The sequence below is a fragment of the Prinia subflava genome, chromosome 2 (genome assembly GCF_021018805.1).
Source record: "Prinia subflava isolate CZ2003 ecotype Zambia chromosome 2, Cam_Psub_1.2, whole genome shotgun sequence".
In the NCBI taxonomy this organism is placed as follows: Eukaryota; Metazoa; Chordata; class Aves; order Passeriformes; family Cisticolidae; genus Prinia; species Prinia subflava.
Genome location: NC_086248.1, coordinates 69,905,184 through 69,924,370, shown reverse-complemented (window position 1 = coordinate 69,924,370; position 19,187 = coordinate 69,905,184). Strand labels below are relative to the sequence as shown.

Here is a 19,187-nt window from a genome sequence, read left to right as displayed (position 1 = left end):
TTCCCCGGTGCCGCAGGGCTTTGCTCACCGCGCGCTGCTTTACAACACGGCAGCGCTTCCCCGGGGCGTCTTTCCTCTCCTCGCAGCCCGCCGCGAGGCTGCGGCTACTCCCAGGGAGGCGCAATTCCCGGGGACGGGCGGGACAGCCCGGCACCGCCCCGCGGGCCCGGCTCGCCCGATTAGGGCACCCGCCTCTGTCCCCACGGCATTCTGGGAACTGTAGTTCGGGGCGGGCCGGCCTGCGCGGCGGGGCCACCTCGATGAACGGCATTACCCAGAAAGCTCCGCGGCGGCGACGCCCGAGGCCGGTTTGCCCCCGAAGGCGGTGCCTTGAGGCGGGTAGAAGGCGGGGCTGGCCAATAGCGGGCCAGGGTAGGGCAGCCCCGGGGCTCCCGGCCAATCGGAGCGCTCCGAGGGCCCGGGCGGGGCGGGGCGGCGGGAGGCGCGCGGCGCAGGGCGGAAGTGCGGTACGGAGCGCCCCCGCCGGTGCGTGAGCTGCGCCCGCCGCCCCGCGGGTGTGGGGCCGGGGCTGAGAGCAGCGCCGCAGGAGGCTGCTCCGGGAGCGGGGAGCGGCACGGGCTGTGGGGGCGGCTCCGGGTAGCGCCGGGAGGGAGTCCGGCGTGCAGCCGGGCGGCAAAAGAGCAGCTCAAGGTAGGGGCGTGGTGAGAGCGGCGGCTTGCGCGTGTGTTAAGGCGTTTGTCCTGTCCCTGCAGGTCCGGGAGCGGCCCGCACTGCCGCTGTCCCGGGATGGCCGCTGGGCTGCCTCCCGATGCGCTGGGTCGGCGGGTCTGCGCTGGCACCGACTATGGGACTGTGCGCTATGTGGGCAGCGTGGCTCCTACTGCAGGTAAGCGCCACGAAAGTAATAATCTTCACATTCTATGGTTGTTCTCGAGGTTCTACTCATATCCTTCTTAATTAAAACAAACAAACAAAAAAACCTCAATATTGTCAAGTAGAACGAGGCCATTTACAGTTTGGTTTTTCCTCATTGTTCTCATGTAAATATGCCTACTTAATCTGTGCGAGTTGCTGGGGGTTGGGGGTTTTTTTAAGAAGTCAGGGTTGTCAAAAGTCGTAAGAAGAGCTGTACAGTCTCTCTGCGCTGGCATAGTCTGGGAGGGTAAGAGGCAGCAGCAGCAGATGAGCAGAGCAGGTGCTCCTTTGATAGCATACTGTGTTGGGCTTGTGTGACAAGGCTCTGACAGTGGCGAGGGGCTACAGGGGTGACAACTGGGAGAGGCTGCCAGAACCTTCTCTGTGTCCAACAGAGCCAGTGCCAGCCAGCTCCAGGGGGAACCTGCCACTGCCAAGGCTGAGCCCGTCAGCAATGGTAGTTACATCTCGGTGAAACCATCTTTAAGAAGGGGAAGGAAAAGAGATGCTTTGCACAAAAGTAGCTGTGGCCAGAGAAGAGCTGAGGGAGTCTGTGTTAGAGAAAGAGCCTGCAGACACAAAGGTCAGTGAAGAAGGAGGGCAAAGAGGTGCTCCACACTGCAGAGAGGAGATTCCCCTGCAGAGCTAGTGAGACAGGCTGTTTCCTGGCAGCCCATGGGGGCCAGCAGGGGTTCAGAGATCCACCTGCTGCCCGTGGAGGAGACAACACACAGGTGGATGCCTAAAGGAGGTGGTGACCCTGGGGGAAGGCCGCACCACAGCAGGCTCCTGGTAGACCTGAGAACCTGTGGAGAGAAGAGCCCTGCTGGAGAGAGTTTCCTGAAAAGTCTTGTGACCCTGTGGGGGACTCACACTGGAGTAGCCTCTTCCTGAAGGACTACACCCTATGAAAAAATGGTTCCACACTGGAGCAGTTCCAAAGAAAGTGTACTGTAGCCCACAGGGAGGATTTATGTTGAACCAGCCCATGGAGGACTGTCTTCTGGTCCAGCTGAGGTTGGGGGTATTTTTAAGATTTGTTTAACGTCTCATTATTCTTCTCTGATTTTGATTGGTAATAAATTCAATTACTTCCCCCAAGTCAAATCTATTTTGCCCATGACAGTAATCAGTGGGTGATCTCTCCCTGTCCTAATCTCAACTCATGAGCCTTTTTGTTGTATTTTTTCTCCCCTGTTCAGCTGAAGAGGGGAGTGAGAGTGGCTTTGGGTGGGCACCTGGTATCTAGCCTGGGTCAACCCACTATAGGTGTTCAAATCTGTGGGAGGATTCCTGATGCTTGGAAGAAGACTAGCCTCACATACCATTCTAGAAGAGGCAAGTAGGATGACCAGGAACTGTAAACTCATTAGCCTCACTTCAGTTTCTGGAAAGATCATGTAATCTGTTTCCTTGGAATCCATTCCCAAGCCTGTGAAGGACAAGATGGTAGTTGGGAGTATTTGGTACTTGGAAATAAGAAGTTGTGCTTGGCAAATGTAATTACTTTGTATGATGATATGACTGTAAATATGGATAAAGGCAGAACAAGTCAATATTTCTTGACTTCAATGAGTCTTTGAATAATGTCTCCATAAAGAATCTTATTTGGAAGCTGAAGAAATACAAGGTAGGGGAATGGACTGTTAAGTGAGTTGAAAGTTGCCAAGTGAAAAAGTGATTAATGACTTGATATCTGGTAACTGCGGTGAGTACTGCAAAAGTAAATAACTGGGGTGTGTATTGTGTCATGTATTCATCAGTGACTTGGGTGGTGAACAGTGTTCACCCTCAAATGGCTGCTGTGATACAAGACAGAACTGCAATCCAGATCAAGCTTTATAAACTTTAGGTTTCAACCCAAGACATTCAAGAAGGATAAATTCCCACAGGGAGTGTGGAAGGAAGTACTGTTGTAAAGGGCTTGGGAGTTCAGTTGGATACTGTTATGAATATGAGCCAACAGTGATCTCCTGTAACAAGCAAAGATACATGTTGTACTGGGTTACCTTAGAGGGAAGTGATGAGCGTGGCCTGTGGGGTAAAGGAAGCTGTTGTCCCTCTCTAGGGGCAGGGGTTCTTGACATGGTTAGAGTAATTTATCTGGTGTGGAACCATTCCTGTTCAAGAGGGATGCAGATAAACTTGAGAGACTCTTCAAGATCTCTGCTCTTGAGGAGTCTTGGAGGACTGCCGGGGTTAAGGGCACAGACCATACACGTGTGTTGTGAAGAGGTTGAGTGATCTGGCCTTGGTTAATGTGGTGAAGAGAAGAAAAAGTGATATCCTATGACTTCCTGCAACTGTTTGATTGGTGGTTACAAAGTTGGCAGAGCCTAACTCTTCTTACAAACACTAGATTATGTAATAAAGGATAATGGTCACAGCAGGAAAACCTTTTCCATTACATTGCAACATTACAATGCAGCATTGGAATATGCTCACCAGATATGTTGGAATCTTTCTCTTCTTGGAAATTTCAAAGTCTGGCTAGGTTACAAATTAGCTGATTTGTTTTAGTGCTGGTGATAATCTCCTGCTTTGAGAGAGAAGGTTGGGCTAAGTGAACTGCAGAGGTTCTTTCTGGCTGTGATTTCTGTGGATATGATGTCATAAATTTGAAAAAGTATCAACCATTTTTTTCAGGAATTTGGCTGGGCGTGGAATGGGATGATCCTCAGAGGGGAAAGCATGATGGCAGCTATGAAGGAACACAGTATTTTAAGTGCAGGTGAGTTTATTCACAGCATTGACTTGTCATGTGTGGTGACAAGATGGTCATGGGAAAAGGCCCTTTGGCAATTTTTAGGGCAAACCCTTCTGTTATCAGTTGGCCAATGTTAGAAAGATCATAATTCTGAGTGCTCTGACTAGCTAATCCATAGAGGCTCTTGCATTGATATTTATCCAGTTACAGGTATTAGAGTATAGTAAATACCTAGAAAATACAAGTCCTGTTTTCAGAGGTATGTTATAAAATAAACTTTTTGGATGTTATTATTATTACAGTTAATAAGTTTTAGACCTTTTACTTTAGTTAGGAAATCAATATTTCCTAGTGACTCTCACTAGGTAATTCTGAACTATTGGTCCAAATTAAGTGTCTCAAATACAGTTTATATTCGAATTTAAGGTGATGTGCATGTATCTTGTTAAGGGAAAATACCAAGTTCCTATTAATGATTTGCATTATATTTGTATCACTAAGGAATTGTTAAATACATTCATTGGATTTAGTACATGCAAAACATAGTGCAGCTGTGTGGGGTTTTTAAATACATGCATGCATTACTTTTAACTGAAAAGATTTGAACACTTAACATGTTTGAAATTGAATACAGGACTCTAGGATGGGTACTAACTGCAGCAAGCTGTTGATTTCTATGTTAGGACACGCACAACTGCTAAAAGTTTGTAAGTTTAATAGTAACTGGATGAATTCATAGACAAAAGTCATCAATAGCTCTTAAATACTACAGACTGCTAGCTCAGTAAGTTCCTGAGCATAGATCGAAGTGGGAAAGGAGGAGAGAACAAAACAAAACCTATTCTTCAGAAAAATAAGTAAAGAAAAAAACACCCACCTGTGAGGACTGGATCTTTTTACCCTTGTATCAGATAATAATAGAACAAGGCTTGAGGAGGCTGAACAACTTAATACAAGAAAAAAATTCAACATTGCTGGGTTTTTTTGTTTCAGCTAAAGAATTGGAAATGATGATTTTAGAACAACCATGTCTTTTAAATTAATACATTAGTGGAAGTTGCTTCCTAAATGCTTTGAATTTAATTGAAGCAGTTGAAGCTGGCTATGTTCTGCTGTAGGAGAAAAAAATAGAAATAATTGGCTGACCTTTCCAAATCTCTCTGGACAGAAAAAGCAACTGAACATTTCATGAATGTTTTTCAGAAACCTGACTGCTTTACATTTGTGTGTATATGATATTTATATAATGTGTATAGGCTCTTGGGTTTTTAGTGGCCATTTGTGTGCTTCCAGGACATCAGATCTCAGCTGGTAATCTTAATTCTTGATGTAAAAATCAATGTTTCGAGTGAAGCTCAATACCCATAGCAAATGTAAATGTTGTGGTCTTTAAACATGTTGTTCTTTCAATACCTTTTCTTTGTACTCTGCTATTTTCCAGTCAGAAGAGATCCTGCTGGAGTCTAAAGGAATACCTAGTTCCAGCAGTCCACCAAGACACACAGACATAACTTCCTGTGTGCAGACATGTTTGTGGTTCTTGTACCAACTGCAAAAAAATAGGCAAACTTAAGTAAAACTCAGTTACCTTATTTTAGCAAAAGAATGCTAAAAAACCCCAAACCCTCCCACAACTTAAAACATGACCTCTTTACTACTACTGATTAGGAGGGAATAATGTTTCTTTGTAGATGAACATACACATCTAAAAAAATTGCTATATTTTCCCCTTACACCTTATCATGAGTATCCTTTGCCTACAAGCCTACTTTGCTCACCCCTTGAATTCTGATAAGCAGAAGTGGCTGTCAAGTAGCTTGTAGTGTAAACAAATGCAGTGAAAGGACATTTTGAAATTGTTTTAAGGCAATTTTGAAAATAACTGCTTTAAAAAATACATCTTTCAGAGTGACATTTGAAAATAAGATCATAAGAGGAAAATAAAACTGCTTTTGAGACTCATATTACCAGAGAATCTTCTTTCTAGTCCTTCCTTGAAGCAGTAGGTGTGCTTACAGCTTTGTGTGATCTCTGTAGTAGATTTCTTGAAAATATGAGCTCAACTTTTATGTTTCATGGCACTATGTTTATCTGGGTCATATATTATGTGGTGATAATTGAACTTCTTAAGAATATGAATACGAAGGAACAAAACAGCCATACTTCAAATTATGCTGGCATCATGAGCATGTTCATCAACCCTGTATCAGCTAGAAATGGCAATGCACAGTCTAGTGGTGGTTTTGTGTTTGGTTTTTTCCTGATGATAGGATCTTGTTTCTTAATAACCGAGGAAACTACTATTTTAGCTGTCAATTGCAGTCGTGTATAACGTAATTAAATAATGTTCTGCAGTCCTTCAAGAGAAATGAGGAGTATTGAAGCCTTAAAACAGTGTTAAAATTTGTATACAGCTTTTGAAACATGAATGTGCTTTCCAATAGGTTCTTGTCCCACAGACCCACTTACACATTTGTATGCCTGTGTTCCCCTGGGAAATGTGGGTTACAAGCACACCCTCCTCCCCTGGTTGTCCTATACTTGTTGCATGGTGGCATTCAAGGTGATCTGCTCCATGAAAGATCTGTTTATATTAAATTAGGCTATTTTTTCTTCAAGGGTGACAGATTCACCTCCAGGAATATCTACCTAGAGCACAAACAAAGTCTTCAAATACAGGGGGAAAAAGAATCATTTTAGTGTCCATGAAGAAAAAATTATTTCCATTTTGTGGAGGCAGAAAGCATTCCTAGGATTCCTGAGAAGGTTTCAGTTAAGAAGTTTTGTCCATCAGAAACTCATGCTCTCTGCTGCCAATAGAACTGCATTGAAACAAAAGATTGTCCCTAACCTCTGCTCAAACATGTCCTGTGCACCAGCAGAACCCCAAGATAGCATCTAAACCTGCAGATGTCTGTGTGTATTTCCTTGGTTTTTGAAAGCTCAGAGTCAGGTTTCATGTCTGTTTAACTAAGGTAAATTTTCAAGAACTTGAAGTACTTGGTCGAGTTTGCAAAGCTTCTGCTGTTGAGTCAGGAATTTGATACACCATGGCAAGTTAGTGTTAGGTGTCATTTATAAGCATTCTTTGGTGTCATGGCCTGTTCTAAAACTTGAAGGATTTTCTTTACTGCAGTGTGTAGATTCTTCTAATAGAAGTTTTGTCTGATGAACACCATCCCTCTAGAAGGAAGAGATCTGTTCAGAGCCTGTGTAGAAAAGAGGTGCATGGATTCAAACAACTCCACTTTGTGACACCTTATGAGCCTTGTAGTGCATGTGCTGCAGTCATGATGGAAATTGCCTGGAGTTGATCATTGCAAGCAGATGGTACTGGGCAAAGCAGCCCTTTGATCCATGTTTACTGCCTAGGCTCATAACACTGACATCTCTCTCTGTGGCTCAGAAGCTCCTGCAGTCAGACAGCTCAAGTGTGTAGCTGTTATGATTTATGTACTGCTGCATTATTCTTCAGTACTGAGAAGTGTGTGTGTGTCATATTTCCCAGCACATGAAGAGCCATCATGTACCTGTAATGATGAGCAGTGCCATGACTTCGTTTTACATTAGCAAAGAATGATGCCAAATTTCCTCCTTACACAGTGGAAGCTGACAGCTAATCTAAATTGTAATGAATATCCCTGAAGTGCCCTGGGCATGCCAGCAGATGGGTTGTATGCTTCAGGTTACTGAATCATGAATAGGAAGTGTCCAACAAAATGACTTCTGAGATTGGGATCAACCTCTCTATTTTAAAAGTCAGTAGGAAGTGTCAGTATTAACTAGAGCCAGATGCTTGCCAGAGCCCCACTTGAGCATATTCCACATTTTCTGCCTAAGAAAATTGGGCCATATCATCTTCCACTCTGTTTCCACACAGTGTTTTGTTCTAGCTGCAGGACAGTTAGCATACGTGAGAACAAAATTGCTGTTCTCAGACTCTTCTGAGTGTTCATCTTCAGTCACGTTGATCAGTAATACGTAGGTTCTTCCCTCTCGTAATATACATGATGGATAACTCTTTGGATTAGGATTTATCTATTTAGATCCCAGTTCTGGAGACTGATGGCTAATAGGTGTGCTTTGCATTCGTCCAGGTGCTGTACATTATTTGTTTGATATGTAAATACAGCTTGTACAGTTCATATGTCCTTATGTGGAATTTAATACAGGCAGTGTGTTTTAGGGAAAATGAGATACAGTGACCTCTCTCCTTGCATGCACAATAATTTTGCCTGAAATTAGGTTCCTGTTGCACTTTCCTCTCCTGTCCTTTGTGACAGTTCCTAAAAAAGTAGATCAAATAAATATACTGAAACTGAAAAAGAAGCTTAGGCTGTGGATTGGATTTAAATATACATTAAGTAACTTATAATAGCATGCAGAATAATGGGAGGAAGTAATAGCAACAGGAGAGAGAAATTCTATGGTCTTGTGATCAGGACAGAAAGAGAAGGGTCTTGAGAAATAAATACACTAAAATTTTCCTGTACCTTTAAATGACAGGAAACAGGGTAGCTAGGTTCCTTTGCGTTTTTTGGTGGGGTTTTTTTGTTGTTGTTTTGGTTTTGTGTTTTTTGTTTGGTTTTTTTTGTGTGTGTGGTTTTTTTGTGGGTTTTTTTCGGTTTTTTGGGTTTTTTGTTTTGTTTTTGTGGGGGTTTTTTTGTTGCTTTGTTTTTATGTTTTGGGGTTTTGTTTGTTTGTTTTCTTTTGGGGTGTTTTTTTGTTTGTTTTTGTTTTTGTGATTTTGGTTTGGTTTGGGGTTTTTTTTGTTTGTTTTGGTTTGGTTTTGTTGTTTTGGTTTTTTTTTCCCTAAGGATAGAACTGGTTCCTTCATGGAAAATGAGGAAGGAGACACCAATAGAAGTGGTGACCTGAGAGGACCCAAATGGGCTTAGGAACGGATATGGTGATGGAGAGACCCAAAGGTCTTGGCTATGATAGGAATAAATGGCATGACAGGAGCAGTGAAGATGTGAGGTTCTAGCTCTGGTGGGAGGGTTGAGGAGAGCAGAATCTACACTGTTGAGTGTGGAGGGATGGTGATGACAAAATCATGGTGATAGGAAATTGGACAGTTGTTGTCAGAATAAACTTACAGCAGGACCTAGTGTAAATTACAGATGGACAGGCATACAAAGATTTTTTCAAGAGCCTCAAGCAGAATCCTGTAATATCTGCCATCTATGAAGCTGTTTGACTTAATTAAATGCAGAAGTGATGTATTTGCAGGCAAAAGATGTTCTAGTTCAGGTCATTAAAAGGTAATTTACTGTGTTAAGAAGAGTTATTAAGAAAGAATCACATCATTTTTATGTTTGAGGAAGTTCAATATTTAAATCAGTCAAGTGTTTGCAAGCTATGAAGAATTTCAGTGGAATGAGAGAAATTCCTTAAGGTTACTGGATTAAAAATATATTGAAAATGCTTACCAAACACAAGAAGTTCATACCAGATTTACATTCTTTAGGAGTTTGCCTTTCTGCTTCTTTTGTAATCATTGCAGTCTAAACTTAGTCATTACAAAACTAGACTGAAAATATTTTGAAAGTAAATAATATTGAGTTTCTGCCTAGTTCCTTCTTTAGGATACAAGAGTAGAAATGATAATGAATGAAACTGGCACAGAAAATTTCCAGCACTTATAAACAGAATTTTTTAAACAGAGGTGTGCATACATGGTGCCCAAGCTATTCCATCTACTTGTAATAGTCCATAGGATTCGGGGCCTTTAGTTACTGTTTCTTTCTATGAGAATTTTGAACTTTGTAGCAGTGCTGGTTTATATTATGGGTTGCTAATTAGCCACCTGATGCTTACAGGCTGTTCAGAGAAGTTTTGTTTATGTAAGTGATGTCTTCCTCCTGGGCACTTCTCTACCAAAGCCTGTTGTCTTCTCAGCTTGCTGGCAGACAGATATTCATAGCTACCAATTTTCTTCCTGCTGTTTTCTGGCTGCTGCTCCTATCAGATCCTCATCTGCTCTGTGATACCATTCCCATACCTTGTCTCTGCTAGTTTTTCCCTGATACTGTGTTTCCTGGCTAACTTTGATAGAAATTGTCCAAGCAATTGCATGGGAACAAATGGGCATGCAACAAAGTTTTTTCAGTGCTCAAGAAAAACAAGAAACTTCACAGGAATGTATTGAACGTACATTATTAGTTGGATATTTCTGTTGAATATTCAAAATTGTTACCAAGTTGGTATCAGGATTTTTGAAAGTTTGTGTTTGTATAAGAGTTCTGAGTACTGCGATTTGTATGTTGTATCATTTGTGTGATAGAATTACTAGTGAATTATGCAAGCCAAATACAATGTAGCAAACACTATTGTGGGTATTCCTAAGGCTTTGGTAAAACTCCAGGCACGTTTATTGTGTGATTTAGGTAACTTGGTGTCTATCCTTAGGTAGAAACTTCTTTTTCTGGAGAACCTGAGTTCATAATGAGTTTGCAAGTAACAGAGCAGTTGTTTTTAATAATGGCACTGACACTGTAATTTTGATGTGTAAGTACATTTTGGGGACCTGGTGCTCCAGTTCTCACAGTATCTCACTATGTGAACCTCTATCAAGTACTATCAAAGATACTTTGAAAGCCTTACCTGGCTCACTGGCAACAGTGATGTTCACAATTAGCCTGTAGAATGGCCTTTTGACTGCTTTGGTTCTCAGTACTTTCATTCAAAGCAGTAATTAATTAGTCAGTCATTGTTATGATAACTTTTTATATTTCAACTTTTCCTGGCTGCTGTATTCTAGGCATCCTAAAGGAGGATCGTTCATCCGGCCAAACAAGGCAAATTTTGGAGTAGATTTTCTCACTGCAGTAAAGGATCGGTATGGATTGAATGACAAGCAGGATGTTCAGTATGGAACAGAGGATGTGGTAGTGTTTGGAACAAAGGCTGTGGAATTTGTCGGCATGGATTCTGTTGCAGAACAGCAAAGGCAAGTGTAATCTATGAAAATCTAAGATATATTATTAGTGATTGATCAGTCAAGCAGTGTTTCAACTGTAAGGAAGTGACTGCCATGCGTATGAAATTGTTGTGTGTCTAAAAGCAAGCCAGACTGCACTATGGTGGAAGAGAGAAGAAATCTTCTGATTGTGGATTCACAATTTACAAGTTTTACAAATAGGAACTGGGATTAGGTCATGTTTGAGTGCTAACAATCTTCATTCTGGTTTCATAAAGTAGCAGATGATGATATCTGGTGAGAAATGAAAGATTAATTATCATGGTATTGGCAGTCATCATACACATGCATGGTCTTTTTCAAATAGACGTATTTTAATGCTTTCTTAATAGTGTACAGTGTATTTTTTGTTTACTCATATCACAAATGACTCTGTAACCAAGAGAGGGAAGGCAGAAAGTCACTGTACTGCTAGTGAAGAAGTTTTTCAGTCAGTTCATGTCATGTTCATGTACCTGGAAGGGCAAGAAAGGAAGTAACTTAATGATGTGTAATAAATTGCAGTTCTAATGGCCTCCAGCAGTACAGAAGTATTAGTTCAGTAGGTGGCAGTGTCCTTCTGAGCTGATATTCCTCAACTATTCTCCTTGTCTCCCAGAGCGTACTAAGCAGTCAAAAATACTTTCAGTAAGTAATACAAAGAATGCCCAAATAACTCTGAACCTCTTGCAAAACATATTGCAAGAAACCTTTTTAACTTGGAACCTCTAATGAAATTCCAATTTGCACAGCTATATTTAATCTCTTTTACCACTCTTTATTGCAGTTGGATGAGGTTTTTTGGGGGGTGTGGGAACTGTGGTTCAACCAGTCTTATTTGGTAATAGTGATGCAAAGGCAAAAAATAGAGATGTCTGTTTTGGAGTGCAAGTGACACAGCAGCGTAGTAATCTGCACATTGCTAATTCCAAGGGAGAGATACGCATGAAAAGGATGTTATGTAGTTGTAAAAACCAGGCATTTATGTAACATACCTATTTCTGTGTGAAGATTACCTAACAGAATGTTCTTTCTCGTGTAGACAACTGAACAAACTGGTGGATATCTCAGTGCGGGAGTGTGCAGTGAGCCATGCTGGTCAGGAAGAGGAAATCAGCAGAACCTGTGCCAGTATCCTTTTTTTGCTATATTGCATGATGCCACAAATAAAGTACATACTTTAGCATTCCAAGTGTTCACGTCAATGAATGATACTTGTATCCTTTTGTTAAAAAAAATAAAACTGAAGTTTATATTTAGAAGTTTCATGCAATGTTAAAAAGTTAAAAAGCCAGACGCCTACAATTTTTGAGAGGAAATTCAAATTGTGTATAAAAATAGAAGTATAGTCATAGGTTGTTACTGTGACTGCAGTTTCAGAAGGCTCCAGCAATGTTTTTTTAAAAAATTCCTTAGAATAGTTAATCCTGTAGAGGCAGAACTGATATGTTCTATAGTGACCAGAGGTTTCCAATACATAACAAATAACGTGTTTAGTACATTGCATGTAGTGGCAATGTTACAAAACTACAAAGCAGTCATTATTTGTTAATTTATAAGGACTTATAAGAGTTCCTATCAGTATAGAAATTAATCCATGTGAGGATTTGTATCATTAAGCTCTTTTATAAAACCGTGAGCCATTTCCATACCACAAATCAAAATAAAATTTGCTGTAACTGTGCAGTAGCATCCTTCAGTGTAATCGATTTCTCTTTGATTCAAAACAAAACACTAATTCTAATTCAGGAAAAGGAAGTTCAATTTTGAGATAAGTTTATTTTTCTTAACAAGAAATTTCAGATATGAGGCATATAAACCTATCAAAAAATCTGATATCATCCTGGGAGACAGTAATAGCTATTGCTTCTCAAGTTCAAAATCTGGAAACACTTAACGTCAGGTATAAATATTCATATTTGGGCTTCTCTTCCTTTGGGGTAGGAACAAAAACAAAGAGGCTCAGGATTCAGCTTTCTAAATGTAATTGGATACAACAAGACTCATTCTAACGGGACCTAAATTTTTAATACTTTTTTTGGTTTTTTTTAAATCTTGTTCTTAAGCAACTGCTTAAGTTGTGGGCTATATTTTATGACATCTGTATTCAAAAAAAGACTAGAACCCTAGGAGTTCAGCTTCTGTGTAAAACTAAGTTCTGGAGCAGTTTTTCTTCAAAGTTTTAAGACTCAATCTTTGTTTTTCATTATTCTTGACACATTCTGGCTGCTCAGGCAGGTCTGCATTTAGGAGCCCACTTTTGTTTTGACACTGAACTTAATTATCCATAATGCTGAACCCAAACCTTAATTATTCCAACCCTAGTCTATTTCTGTCCTAAAATGATGCTGATAAGAAGTTGGTAAGACCATGGTGACAGATCTCAGGGAGAATCTCTTGTGCAATGATGACATTGGAAAAGGAAGAAGGATGTTGTTAAATAAAGCTCCAATTCTATCAAAACAAGAAAATTCATAAAATAATTTCAAAATAATGAACATTTGTAGTACACACCTATACACTGTAATTGGCATATGCCACAATAATTTTCTGTTGTGAAGTAACACAATGGATTGGGTAGCAGCCTAAATCACCAGGTTTTTTTTATTTATTCTGATCACTAATGTGACAAAAATGTACTTTTAAAAGAGTTATAGGTGTTCCATTTTCTTAAATATTTAGCACTGAACAGCTGTTTGCAACCTGGGTGCTCTTGGTAAATCTAACTTTGCCTAGAGCCTATAATGGTTTATTGTTATCAGCGTGTACGAGAATTTATGTTAATTCACCCAGAATAATTTTTTCAGTTTATCACTGTTGGGAAGTGTCCTCTAGACTGAAGGGTTCTAGGAAGTTATTTGTGAACAAAAAGGAAAACAAAATGAGATTGATGTTGGAATCTGATGCTTACTACTACAAACTGACATAGTCTGAATCGGTTTTTTATTGTTTTGACCTTCTGTTTGCTTTTAAAAAGAAAGAAGGTAAATCTGTTACTGAATTTTTTTTTTGTGCATGGAATGGTGGAAGAAGAATAAAAGTGATTAACCATCCACCAGCTCTCTGTGTGGAAATTTTACCCATAAATATGTAACTATAAACTACACTGAGAGATTTTTATGAGAATAGGCAGGTAGATTAGGCCGTAGGAAAGAAATAAAAAACTTCTCTTTCAGGGCGAATAATGAAAACTGATTGGAAGACTGCAGATATGAAAATCTTTATCTTTTCTTCTTTGTAGTGATACTTAACTATTGAGAGTGGGTTTTACATATTTTTGTTTTAGTGGAGTCTGGATAGTCATGTAGGCTCTTCATTTTCAGTCAACACTAAGGAGTTTAAGCCTAAGCTCTGGCTCTGTTTCATTTAATATTAATGAAAATCATTCTTTTCATGTTCAAAATGTAGTGAAAGAGAAAGAGGCCACAGATGAATAAATATGCATTCTTGAATAAATATGCATTCCTGAAGCAGGAAAGTAAATTTGGAAAGAGTATGTTTGAATATAAGTAGAAATATATTTTATTATATTTTAAAACATGTGACGTCTTGGCAGTGATTTTAATTTTTGGAGGGTGTAAATTTCTTTTTCTTAAATATGTAATTCCAAACTAATTACTTCAATAAATGTGATTATTCATTATGCAAATAATTATTCTTTTTATGCAGTGAAAACAAAATGAGGTTTCCATCTACATCAAATTTTACATCCAGTGCTTTTTCAAACTTGAAGATTCTGGCACTTAATCAAACTGAAATAACATGGACAGAGGTAAGAGCCTATCCTGATTTTTTTTTTAATTTAATATTAGGTTTCTGAGGCAAGGAAAATGCAATAAACATTTGTGCATTGTATTGTTCTTCTGAAATCAAATCATCCTTGGAAAAGGTGCTGTGGGATAACTGTGTTAGTTACATATTAGCTAATGTACTTCCTACTTTATGAAGGGAGTTATATTGGCATAGGAGTCTAATAAGAAACATTTAACTTCATCTACATCTGTAAATTGCCAAATCAAAATAAAGCAGTTGGAGTACAACGTAGCTTCGTGTCCCAAAGTTTGTTTAAGTGAAAACTTTTTGGTTGCTGGTAGCTGTTGAAGACTTACCTGTGCTTCTCTGCATGCAATAGAACGAACCCAAATGGACAGAAAGTGTTTCCTTATGATGAGAAATTCTTGTTCTGGCATCAGCAGGAGACTGGATTGGTATCTTTGCCCATTCTGATGGTTCTTGAACCACATGATGCCTGGTTATTGGCAGCACAGGGCAGAGGAAAGAAAAGCAAAGGTCTGATTTGTTTGGGGCACTGAAATGTGCACACTTAAATGAGTCTCTCCTGGTGTGATGTCTTCTTAGGAATGAAGTCCTGTTGTCAGCTGTAGTTAGCAGTGGGCCTTTTTTCAGAGATGGGGCTTAGGAAGTGCCTCTCAGTGTCACATTCCTTATAATGGCTTCTAAATTGCAAACTGTTATTTGGATTCCTCAGGGTCAGATTTTATAGAACTGCATTGTAAAATTACATGACTTCTCAGATTTTGGCTGCCAGCTGCTATCCAGTGAAAGAGCACTTAACAAAACTGGAGCTTGAGTAGAGAGAAGTTTCTTCTGTCTCTTTTCTTGCAGCAGGACTAGAAGGTCACTGCTGTGTTTTTGTTTAGTGTCCATTCACTGTGCTCTTCAAACTGCCTGTGGGATTTATGGTAGGACAGTTGATAATCCCTCCATAGCAGCAGCAATATGAATGGTGAAGGGAATGGAAGAATTAAGTGGCTACAAACAGTTTAAATGTCATCTAGTGCTCATCAGAGTAAATCTGTGCATTGTGGTGTTTAAAATGTTGGCACCTGCCAGCAGCTGTGCTTCATCCCTCCATGGGGTGACTGAAGGGCTGGTTGGAGCCATGGCTGCAGGCAGATTAGAGTTCTCCAGGGCTAACTAAATTGCAGTGAGAAAGCCCCAGCTTAGTCAGAGCAGTTTAAAATGATGCAGCTTTTCTTGATTTTTTTTTTAATTTTTTTTTCATTTTAACTCTGCTTTAGCTGATGATTCATCACTGGCCATGAAGACATCTTTGGTTCCAAAATCTGTTCTATAAATTTGTTCCAATCCATTCTCTTTAAGCTGGGAGACAAAAGGCTGTGCTCGAAAGTGGCTTTCCAGGGCAGCCAAACAAAAGGGGAAAAATAAAGGCATGTACCTGACATCAGTATTCTATGAACAAACCACTTGAAAATGTCCCTGCTTAAACTCTGAGGGGGGTTACTTGAAAAGTCAACTTTTGAATAGAAAATAATAATGAATATAATCCAAGCAAATGAGAAATACATTTAAATTGCCAATTGGGATATAAGCAAAAGTCTTAGGAATGTTTTGATTAAAATTGAAACAATTTAATGGTGAACAGCATTTCAAAATTATTTGCTGTTACATTTAAGAATATATGGCATAGGGATAGATATACTTGGGGTTTTTTTTAGTTTGTTCCTCTGTTTTGAAGTATTTTTCACAGGAGAGGGACATGCCTTGCTGTTATGCAACAATACATAGCACCACATTCACATGCCTCAAGCATCAGTTTTCAAAAATAATTCTTTTGTTAGTATATGATTTGCATATATCTAAATACTTCTGAGATTATTAGTATATCAGTAAAAAAGGTTGCTACTGTAGAATTGTTGATTGATTGTTCAAAACGTAACATATAACTTTCAAGGGGGAAAATGTCCTGTAAAATAACTTAAAGTTAGCAGCTTAGAAATTGAATTAATGCATTTGAGTGTAATGAATTTGTATTTATGGCTCCAAATCCTTTCTTTCTTATTCAGCATTTAAATCATAATCTCATATTTGTGATTCTGTTTTCACACTAAGATTTTATATTTATAATATAATCTATTATACAGGGTAAAAGAAAAATCTGGGTTAGGACAGAAGTGCAGGATCATGCTTCTGACACTAGCAAGTAGCAGCAGGTAGTTGGGTAAATTTCTAGGAAAAGGGTAAGCACATGGTAAGAGCTTCTGAGAAAGTAATCCGGGATTGTGTGGCAATGTGAGCTCAAGACTATATACCTCTAATTAACACTTGTGGATTTTTTGTTTCATGATTTATCTAACTGTATTTAGAACCCACTTGAAAATGATACATATCATTTAACATCAATTTAAGCTTTTTTGGGTTCTGATATTACTGCCTGATAATTTCATTTAGTAAGTCCCAATGTTTTATATGAAAGTAACTGAGAACAGCTATTCTCTGTTTCATGGCCTTAATTCTTGTTTAGCTTGTGCCCTTCCCAGTTACATTATTTGCTTCCTGGGATAAACAGACTAAAGATACAGGAACACCATGGACTTACATGGTGACAATTGTTTCCTGTTCTCATCTTCATTTCTTTTGCAATAGCTCTTGCATTTCCATTCCTCTGGTTTTGAGCACCAGTGGCTCTCCTCTGGGTATTTGTTACCTCCCCACCAGCTGTCCACAGTGAGGCCCCAGCCTTTCCTGAGGGTTAATTCAGTGTCAGATCAGTGAACTTTGGTTTCTGAGGAAGCTGTTTTAAGCAGTAGCTGGAAATTTGGCAATTTGATTGTCTTGGGAGTGTGCTGTGACCTATCATTTGACAATTTTGTAGTTATTTGGGCAGCCTATTGAAAAATCTTCAAGTACTTCAGGTTTGTGCTGTTTTGTATTCCATCCATCCCAATGCAGGGCTGTTGTGGGGGAATCTCTTACTCAACATGCACCTCATTTCTCCTGGCTCTGCAGGTTTCTTGTCACACTTCTTCATCACCAGTGGATCTGTCTGTGTTCTTGCATCTCAAAAACTTTGAAACCTCTAGTCAGTTACAGTCACATTTTGGAAAGAGTTGGAGGCTTAAAAATAATTTATTATCTACTAATTCCCTTAAAACAGGAATGTAGTTGCATGAAAGAGCCCCCTGTAAGTTTTCCAGCCAAAGAAAGAGTAGCAGGATGAGCTCACACTTACTTTGGTTATGGAGAATACACACCAGAAAAAAAACTCAGTGAAAAGAATAATTTGCCACTCACAGGCACAAATTTGTAGAAAAGCAATCAGTTCCAGTGCTTATGGAACTCCATGTGCTAAAATTGCACAATTCTTGACACTTCCACAACTGCATACAAAACTGTTTTATGCCAGCAGTTTATACTGCCTTGTAATAAGTGTTTATTTTTAAAAGTTTTGTTACCTCCTGTAAATGTTTGTGAAGAAAACAACTGTAAAGTAAAGTAATATCTTTTATGCAATTTCAGGGCATAAGATCTAAACGAAAAGTATCTTTGTTCAATTTGTAGCCCTTTTTGAATTGATTTGATTTCTTCAGAGAACTTAACAACTTCAGGATGTGTTGAATTAATACAATTCTTGGCTTTTAGTGAGTTATAGGCTGGCACAGTCCCAAAACAGAGAAGGCTTCAAGGTCTGATAAATTAAGATATTAAAAAATAGTCTGTCAGACGTGATGAGATGTGTGTGTTAGCTGGTTCTGGAACTTCTGCACATATATAGAGTTTGTACAGCCAGTTCCTCACCTCATCACAGGGAAAACCTGGTCACTCCAATCACTGAATAAATTAATTCAGTTTCCAGGTCACTCCATTTCCAGTCTCAGCTGCGAGGGTGGCCACAAGCCTGGGACTTACAGTCCTGTGACTGCAGAGCCCCTCTGATGTCATCTGTGCTGGTAGATCCAGGCACAGGAGAGCCATCTGGAAGAAAGGGAACACTAGGAAATCTTTAATGAGCATTCCTCTGGTTTCGGGAGCCATAGCTTGTTCTGAACACATTCAGAGCAAATTTGCATGAAGTATAATTTCTGAAATATTTTACCCATCTTTTGTTATATTAAATAAAGTTTTGCTCTTAGGTTCTTCTTTGTGCTCAAGGATGGCCAGTACTTGAAGAGTTGTACCTTTCTTCTAATAATATTACAGTTTTGGAAAGGTGAGTAACATGGGTCAGTCAGTTGATAGCCACTGATGTACCACAGAGTTACATTCCTGTAACATTTACATCACCATGACAATAACTGATGCAAATTTCACATGATGTACTCCAGAACACTCAGAAATGTGCACAACTGTGTGCATGCAATTATATACTTAGGAAAATAGTGTTTTCACTGGCCAATAACTTAAATATTCTGTGTTTATATTTGTTTGTTTTTTCCAATGTATTAGGCCTGATAATGTCCTGCAGACCCTGAAGTTGCTAGACCTTTCAGACAACCAGTTACTGGATGGAAATCAGCTGCATCTAATAGCACAGCTCCCCAGGTAGCTGTAAACAAATTTGCTGGAAATTCTTTGTCCTAGATATTCATCTCTAGTCCTTGTTGGCTGAAATATGATAGTATTGATGTCGCATGAAAGATTCATGAGATCTTGAAGTAGAGGCATTTTGCCCTCTTGAGGAGAGTAACTGCATTATTTAGTTGAGCTATTTTAATGTAATCTTGCTTTTGTTGTATAATAACACATTCTTCAGCTGTGTGTTATTAGGTTTTCATTATACACTTATGAAATGAAAGTGATTTACCACATTTTGCTAATTTGCAAAATTATCATCTTTCCCTGTACACTAAAACAGCAGCCATGATTTTTAAATAGCCACAA

At 39.4% G+C, this 19,187-nt stretch overlaps 1 protein-coding gene across 3 annotated transcripts in view; it reads left to right on the top strand.

Moving 5' to 3' along the window:
* Window positions 1-19,187, top strand: part of TBCE (tubulin folding cofactor E) — a 49,409-nt gene that overhangs the window by 24,949 nt on the left and 5,273 nt on the right. Inside the window, exons 1-9 of one of the 3 annotated variants that reach the window (XM_063390456.1) lie at window positions 430-486; window positions 714-847; window positions 3,523-3,607; window positions 10,347-10,535; window positions 11,587-11,675; window positions 12,348-12,447; window positions 14,214-14,316; window positions 18,440-18,516; window positions 18,753-18,848. In XM_063390456.1, coding sequence (XP_063246526.1) covers window positions 748-847; window positions 3,523-3,607; window positions 10,347-10,535; window positions 11,587-11,675; window positions 12,348-12,447; window positions 14,214-14,316; window positions 18,440-18,516; window positions 18,753-18,848 — 839 coding nt within the window. In that variant the 5' untranslated portion in view covers window positions 430-486; window positions 714-747. Of the gene's footprint in view, window positions 1-429; window positions 487-521; window positions 848-3,522; window positions 3,608-10,346; window positions 10,536-11,586; window positions 11,676-12,347; window positions 12,448-14,213; window positions 14,317-18,439; window positions 18,517-18,752; window positions 18,849-19,187 lie in introns of those variants that run through there. The other 2 variants (XM_063390457.1, XR_010079333.1) reach the window with 2 other exon arrangements.